This window comes from Tiliqua scincoides, chromosome 5 (assembly GCF_035046505.1).
Source record: "Tiliqua scincoides isolate rTilSci1 chromosome 5, rTilSci1.hap2, whole genome shotgun sequence".
NCBI classification, from domain to species: Eukaryota; Metazoa; Chordata; class Lepidosauria; order Squamata; family Scincidae; genus Tiliqua; species Tiliqua scincoides.
Genome location: NC_089825.1, coordinates 139,196,551 through 139,203,401, shown reverse-complemented (window position 1 = coordinate 139,203,401; position 6,851 = coordinate 139,196,551). Strand labels below are relative to the sequence as shown.

The following is a 6,851-nucleotide window of genomic DNA, read 5'->3' as shown; positions in this document are numbered from 1 at the left end:
AAGGGAATGTTTGTTCCCTTACCTCAGAGCTGCATTGCCCTTATGTTAGTGCTGGAAAGCACTGACATAAGGGGTTGGGATTGCATCAGTAGTATCTTTATATGACCCTCTATATATAATCCTCACTCAGTCCATGATCCTTTCATTTCATCCATTGTGAAGCTGATCCCATGCTTCTAAGCCTGGGATTGGGGATTGTTTGGCCAGTCCAGGAATGTGAAATTCCTCCCTGTGGACCTCTTGGTCACTTTAATTTTGCAGGTAGTGTAGGTTCAAAGGCAGGAGCATGACCATTAGTGTGCATCTTGAGGTCAGAGAAGGCAGGGCTGAACCCACTCCCATCCCTCAGTGGCAGCGATATGGCAGGGTGGGTGGGTTGTCCCTGGCCTGGATTGCCGGAGCTACCTCAAAGGTTCAGTGGCATGGAGTGGCCCTGTGTGGCCCGGCTGCCTTGGCCCCTTGTGGGGTTGACAAGGATAACCTGGCACAGCCTGAACAGGGATGTGGCTTGGAATCAGGTGGTGAGACTCAGCCCTGGGGCCAGATGTATTCAGGCACCTCTCATAGGATCCAACCTCCGCACTAGAGTTAATTAGCTGCATTAAGATCTGCAGGTCTCATGATTTCTACATATCCTTATATCTATTTGCTAATTAATAAAGTGGCATGTACTCCCACACCTGTTGTCTCGAGTGCTCATTGGATGGTGCGCAAACAACAAAGTCTGTGGTCCTATCTTGGCATGGATCAAAATGTCAGGATCCTGGACAGCACTTCCTTCCTTACCTCTTGCAGGTCTTTTGATTGCCCCTGCCCCAAACATACTATGCAGCGCAGGCATCCAACGTGTGGCTCCATACTTCACTTTGGTGGGGTGGGTGGGAATCTGATTGGGTTGTTATGTAAATATTGGTTCTCCTTTGAGTACTGATCCTCTCCCCCCCCAGCCCACTTCTACTTCTTTATTTAGAAAAAGTTCTGAAAAAGCAAAGATATCACTCTGCATACAGAAGGCAGACAAGTTAGAGCAGGGATGTCAAACTCCTCAAACTCTTTTCATACAGAGGGCCGGTTAGCATTCATGGTGCCTACTGAGGGCTGGAGGTGACATCACTAAGCATAAAGTGACATCATGAAGCAGATGAAATCCAGAAATAAGCACGTAGGCTATGGTGGAGTGGTGCAATGCACCACTGGACAGCCAATCAGAGTGGGTTACAAGATGGTCTTGTGACTATGAGGTCACCCTATTCTGATTGGCTGGCCCTGGTATATATGGGGGTGAGAACAGACACCAAATGTGGGTTTGCTGTGGTGGAGTTCTGTCTGTCGTGCTGCTGGTTTGTGTTCTGGCTTTGACTGCCTTATCGTGACTGTGCCGTGCTGTGTCCCTGACTTCTGGTCCGTTTGACTGACTACTCTTCTGCCTGCTCCTTTTACTGATACATGCTTCTGCAACAAACAAGCCTGGGTCTGTGTCGTTGGCTCTGTTTGGGATTGTCCGCTTCCTGTGCTACCTCCCTACGCTCCCGTGCCACTCTACTACCGGGAAGGCAAGGGTCATCCTCCCCTGCCATCCTGACAGACACCATCAACCCAGATGCAAAGATTAATATCGTACAATTGAAAGAAGTTGTGCTTGATGTAAGAACATAAGAACAGCCCCACTGGATCAGGCCATAGGCTCATCTAGTCCAGCTTCCTGTATCTCACAGCGGCCCACCAAATGCCCCAGAGAGCACACCAGATAACAAGAGACCTCATCCTGGTGCCCTCCCTTGCACTGGCATTCTGACATAGCCCATTTCTAAAATCAGGACATTGCACGTACACATCATGGCTTGTAACCCGTAATGGATTTTTCCTCCAGAAACTTGTCCAATCCCCTTTTGAAGGCATCTAGGCCAGATGCCATCACCACATCCTGTGGCAAAGAGTTCCACAGACCAACCACACGCTGAGTAAAGAAATATTTTCTTTTGTCTGTTCTAACTCTCCCAACACTCAATTTTAGTGGATGTCCCCTGGTTCTGGTGTTATGAGAGAGTGTAAAGGTGAGAGTGAGAGTGACATCATCAACACAGATGCAAAGATTAACATCCTACAATCGAAAGAAGTTGTGCTTGACAAGGTGGCATGGAGAGTTCTTGCCAACAAAGTCGCCAAGAGTTGGGCACGACTGAATGGATAAAACAACAACAATATTTAGAATGGATCCAGTACTACTTTCATCATCAACCATTGCATTTTACCCAGGATGAACTCAAGGAAAAACAGAGTACCACGAAAATAGTGTCCCTCCCCAGTCCTGGGAAGAGCTTCCACAATAAAATCAATGAAACTACACACATTTACTCCCTATGAGGCAGTAGGAGGAGCTGATATTTGTCGTTCATCATTCTCTTGGCTCCCTTCATCTCTTGGTTCCTCAGAGTATAGATGAGGGGGTTGAGGGCAGGGATGACTATGATGTAGAACACAGAAGCTATTTTGTCCACCTGAGAATCAGAGAAAGGCTTAAGATACACAAAAGCAACAGGCCCGTAAAGGAGGTCAACTATCGTCAGGTGGGAGCTGCAGGTAGACAGAGCCTTCCTACCACCCTTTCCAAAGCGGCCACAGAAGGAGGCCAGGATGATGACATATGAAACCAGCAAGGTCAGGCAGTTAGGTAGAGTTATCAGGCCACCACTGACCAGCATACGTTTCTCAACCACATAGATTTCTGCACAGGCCAGCTTGATTACCTGTGGGATGTCACAGAAGAAATTTTCAAGCACATTCGGTCCACAGAATGGTAACTGGGCTATGACCACCATCTGGACAGTGGAATGAATGAAGGCTCCTGTCCAGCAAAATATCAGTAGACTGAAGCAGCGTTGCCGGACCATGATGGCTGTATATCTCAGTGGGTGGCAGATGGCCACGAAACGGTCGTAGGCCATGAGAGTGAGGACAAACATCTCTGCACCCCCAAAGAGGTGCAGACCAAAAAGCTGGGCCATGCAACCACCATAGGAGATGACAGAACCACTGTTCAAGAGACCGGTCACTAACTTTAGGGCAGCCACTGAACCCATAGACATGTCAATAATGGACAGATTGGCAAGGAAGAAATACATGGGGGCTTGATGGAGCTTGGGCTCAGACCACACACTCACCATAATTAGGAAGTTTCCCAGAAGGATGGTGGTGTAGCAGGCCAAGACCATGACAATAAGAAGGAGCTGTGCAGAGTGGGAACAGGAGAAGCCCAGCAGAATGAACTCTGAGATGGTGGATTCAGTCATGTTGATGGTTGGTTCTGGTGCAGTTTAAAAAAATGAAGTGAACAATATTCCAACCTGGACACAAATAGCCCATTTTTAATCATTTTATTCCAGTAATGTGTAACCTGACTTTCAATATGCTGTGCCCACCCCTCCTCCGGAATTATGAATAAAATCAAGAAGTTTTCGTTCTTCTTTCTTTAGTTCTCAACTTCTAGACTCTTCTAGGCTCTTGTTACAACTTACAAACAATGGTTTCAGGCCAGTACTCATTGTTGTGTGTGCATGTCAAAATGGAAAGACAAAAAATAAACTTGTGATAAAATAATTGAATTATTAGACCAATTAGTTTTATTTGCATCTCGTTGCTTATCAGGACCAATTTCATTATTTCTATTTGTCTTTTTTTTTTTACATTTTAATCTTTTTTACCCCCACGTTTCCAATATGGGCAACCCAATCCTATCCAGTACTGGCACAGCGGGTTCGCCAGGCCACACTGTATCCAGCATTGGATTTGAGCAGGCTGGCGGTCTCAGGGTAATAACACTTGTTCCCTTACCCACGCCAGCTCAATGGGGCTAGTTGGATCCATTGAGCTGTGTAGAACTAAGTAGCCCTGTGTAATGCTGGGAAACCGAGGATAGGGGTTAGAATGTAGCAGAGACCATCCTCACCCCCTCCTGGGCCTGATCTTCCCCACCATTTCACTCCCCCCCACTCTAAAACACCCCTTCCCTGTCTCTGGAATGCTCTCCCCCACATCCCAGCCACCTAGGCAAGCTGTTCAGGGGCATCCAGTGCCCATGGGATGGCTCAGGACTTACCCTTGACAGCACTTATTCGCTGGGTGCAAAAAAGAGCTCTGCAACAACCATTGCCAGCGCTTCAGCCACAGTGCCAGTGGAACCAGGCAGCAGGATCATGCTCGAAGGGAGAACAAGGTGCTCAAAAATTGAATAAAAGCAATACAGTAAATACAAATGCTAAAAACTCAAAACTGTGAGCAAGAATACAGTGAACAGTAAATAACAGGCTGGAAAATAGATTTGGGGGTTTTCTTCTTTGCTTCTGCTAAATCTATGAAGAGCAGAATAGGTAGGTTAAGTAATTCATAGCCCAACTCTATGGTTTCCCCCACCATAGCATTCGGCTGCATCAAAACCTGCTGCACTGCATGTTATTGGGGGGTGGGCAATCAGGAGGCTTGGGAAGGGAAAGGGAAAGTATTTTCCCTTACCCCTTCATAAGCCCCTCCCCCACCAGTGGGTCTCTTTGGACCTCTGCCAGGTCTTAAGTTTGGCTCAAGTTTGAGGAGACAAAAGGTAGGTGTTGGCTTGCTCCAGAAGGGCCACCATATGGCTAGAGGTGGAAGAAAATTCTGATCACAAAATAAAAACACAAAACGCCACTTTCTGCACTCCTCATCGTAGTAAAAAAACAATAAATAAAAGTGTATTATTTGTTTTTTTTTATTCATTATGTAATGGTCAGGGTGCATGGCTAATGACTGTGACTGCAGCTGCTGACACTCTACCACCTATATCACCTACCTACGACCCTTTAAAAGTGATTATGATTTATAATTATAATGTGTATTTTGAACAAAAACATACATAACACCATTTTCTGCACTTCTACCATTGGAAAACACTAAAAGCCACACACACACACACAAAACTTTTTCTCCCGCCTCTACATATGGCACAAGTCACCCATGCTGGCTAAAATCCCCTCCTGTCCCTGACATGCCCCTGGCCCTCCCCTCATTTCACCCAGTTATGCCCAATCCTCAATTCACTATGTCCACCCCACCAGCTCAGCACCTTTGGCAGGCCTTTGTCTTCCAACCAACACGCGCAGGTCCTCTGTGGCCTCTCCAGCAGTGATCTGGAAGCATGCAGCTATGCTTGCAACTTGGTCACCATTTAGAATGGCAGGAAAGGGAATTCTACAAACCAGAATGCTAACTGTGGTGGAGACAGCAGGGCATCAAATCAGGCCATCCTAAAAGTTCCTGATTGCGAGAAATGCTTCTACAGTAGCTTATAAGATTCACAGTCCAGTCCTATCCAACTTTCCAGTCCCAATACAACCACAATGCAGCTCCAAGGTGAGGGAACCAATGTTCTCTTCCTTTGAAGTGGTCAAATGACTGACCCCACCACCACAGGATGCAGTGCACACCCCCTTGGTCCAGTAGAATCAGTGCTGAAAAGTTAGGATTGGGCTGTCAGCCTGGTATTTCATGATTCTGAATAAGAGTTGAAATTTTCATGATGCTGAATTATATAGAGAGTCCTCTGGCCTGATTCTGTCCTGGGCTAGTACTGGTCTCCTACACACTGCCTGGGAGACAGCCATCACAAACATGCTGTAAGACTTGTCACAGTGACCAGGAGAAAGAAGGCACTGATGCAGAACCCAGCACTGGTAGGTGCTGGGCCTTCATGCCGCTCAGAAGACCAGCAGTAGCCTGCAGCAGGAAGTTCCACACCTCTCATGCTCATGCTGTAGCACATGCTCTGCATTCCATGTACTCTTCAATATCCAAGCATAGATTAAAGGGAACTGGAAGCACAGGGGATGTTTGGGCTGTTCAGCCAAGGCAGGTAGGATTTTCCTGTAAGCCTCTACTGTGTACGGTCACGGATGGACTTGGATCCGCTCTTGCAATGCAACTGGATTGATCGAGAAGTGAGACAACATTTTCAGTTTAGTTTGTCTAAGCCCAAGTCCTTTCCATTTGAAAAGGGACTGGCAGCTCAATCCTCTGCATGTCTACTCAGCAGTAAGTCCCATTAGAGTCAATGGGGCTTACTTCCAGGAAAGTGTGGATAGGATTGGGTTGTTAATTGCCTGCAGCGTCAACCATGTATTAACAGTTTTTAAGCTCATTCTTAACAGTGAGGAACCCAGTTGAGGCAGTCTGTCCCTCAGTTCTGCCACTATGTGGATTACCTCTGAACTGAATGTCACAATATTAGTATGTCTACAGTGGTTTAGCTCGTGGGAGGCAGGCAGTACCATGTGACACACTCAGTGACGGTGATACTATGAGTGGCCTAAACTGTGGATACTTTTGTATTTTTGAATTATGCCGTCATGATATATATCCTTCGATAGGTAACAATGCAAAATGTAATGAAACACACCGTGTTATCTGTTTTCTTTCAAACATGCTAGCCAAATAACCAGAAATGGAAAACACAACTGCCTGATGTAACAAAAAGTGGATTTCTTTAATTCAGAACCAACCAATGAGACTTGGGGTGCAATCCTAACCAACTTTCCAGCACTGACTTAGCTGTGCCAATGTGGCGTGCACAGCATCCTGCAGTGGCGAGGCAGTCAAAGGGGCCTCTTCAGCATACGGGCATGTTTGTTACCTTACCTTGGGGCTGCATTGCAGCTAGGTCAGTGCTGGAAGTTTGGTTTGGATTGTGCCCTAATTGTTCCAAGAGCAAATGAGGTGTGATAAAACAGCATGGAACCCATAAGTGTTAGTCCGAGTCAGCTCTAATTTGCATGGATCAGAACTCACACTAGCACTCCTATTCTTTTGTGTGTGTCAAGTTTGCC

General features: G+C 46.5%; 1 protein-coding gene across 1 annotated transcript; it reads right to left on the bottom strand.

Annotated features, from left to right (window-relative positions):
* Positions 1 to 2,351: 2,351 nt before the first annotated feature.
* LOC136653878 (olfactory receptor 4Q3-like) lies at positions 2,352 to 3,290 on the bottom strand. The gene has a single exon (XM_066630752.1). It carries the CDS (start codon positions 3,288 to 3,290, stop codon positions 2,352 to 2,354), a length of 939 nt encoding a protein of 312 aa, XP_066486849.1.
* Positions 3,291 to 6,851: the final 3,561 nt, after the last annotated feature.

Coding starts and splice junctions, on each gene's coding strand:
- LOC136653878 (XM_066630752.1), bottom strand. CDS start 3,290: ATGACTGAATCCACCATCTCAGAGTTCATTCTGCTGGGCTTCTCCTGT.